The following is a 1,179-nucleotide window of genomic DNA, read 5'->3' on the forward strand; positions in this document are numbered from 1 at the left end:
AGAACAAGAGTTTGTACGGAAACAACGTCGGCATCTTATCCCAGATTTCCCTAGCTCCGTCATCCACCCGCGGCCATTGCACGGAAGCACGAGCTCATCACATACTATTATGTAGCTTTCACCACCCACAGCTCTAGAGGACGTGAGAGAGGCAAAAACAAAACCATCACTGCTATGGCTGCTGGTCTCACATTCACTTTTTCTTCAAGTGAAAAAGAGAAAAGAAGCAAGATCTCAAATGTGGAAGTTCTTTTCTTCAGAATACTTTTATTGATTTGCATACAGTTTGTCAACACAACTTTTTTCTCTCCTACTTTGACACACAAATCCATTCAGCTACACCTTTGTTCTTCCCATATGTCATAGATCGTGAGACGGTATGGATTTGCAGGCATCTCTGACCTTCGAAGCCTGAGGTTACTGACATTGCCTGTTGCCATGGCACCTTTAAGATGCTGCACTTGGTACACAAACCTCGCAAGCTCCACCTCGAGTTCGTGTAAGGTATTGAATGTACAGTCTTTGAAAAGAGAAGCATTTTGATTTTTCTTTAGTGGAGTGCGAAATGGGAAGCATCGAAGGCCAGGAGGACTCTGCTCCTGTCGAGAAAGATATTCAAGGTCAGTAATATCATGGACTTTGCTGGTTTTGACACAGTTCCAAGAGAGTTGGGCTCATTTAAGAAAAGATGGTTCTAGCATTGCTTGAGTGCAGGCATTAGCACACTATGGCCAAATTTGGCCCTCCGCCTGCTTTTGTAAATAAAGTTTTATTGGCACACGTTCATGCTCACTCATCTGTATATTGTTTAAGGCTGCTTCATGTTACAGCAGCAGACTTGAGTAGTTGCAAGGAAGACCATACTGCCCATAAAGCTGTAAATATTCACTCTCTGGCCCTTTGCAGAAAAAGTTTGCCAATCCCTCCTCTAACCAGTTTGGGCACAGGATCATGAAATGCTGGGTCTTTCTAGGGGAGAACACGCTTTCTTTCCCTTTCTCTTTCTACTTGAAAGAGTTGTTTATGGTCACTTTGAGGCCCAGCTGTTACTACTTTACACTTTTATCTCTTGTTTTTGTTTGTTGTTTTGAGACACAGTTTCACTCTGTCACCCAGGCTGGCATGATCTTGGCTCACCCCAACCTCCGCTTCCTGGGTTCAAGCAATTCTTTTTTTTTT

At 43.3% G+C, this 1,179-nt stretch overlaps 1 protein-coding gene across 1 annotated transcript in view; it reads right to left on the reverse strand.

Moving 5' to 3' along the window:
• Window positions 1-259: 259 nt before the first annotated feature.
• LOC105507970 (protein FAM209B-like) overlaps window positions 260-1,179 on the reverse strand; it is a 28,381-nt gene continuing 27,461 nt past the window's right edge. Inside the window, exon 2 of the mRNA XM_011936697.1 lies at window positions 260-599. Coding sequence (XP_011792087.1) covers window positions 333-599 — 267 coding nt within the window. The 3' untranslated portion in view covers window positions 260-332. The remainder of the gene's footprint in view (window positions 600-1,179) is intronic.

Source organism: Colobus angolensis, unplaced genomic scaffold, assembly GCF_000951035.1.
Source record: "Colobus angolensis palliatus isolate OR3802 unplaced genomic scaffold, Cang.pa_1.0 Scaffold156, whole genome shotgun sequence".
Classification (NCBI taxonomy): domain Eukaryota; kingdom Metazoa; phylum Chordata; class Mammalia; order Primates; family Cercopithecidae; genus Colobus; species Colobus angolensis.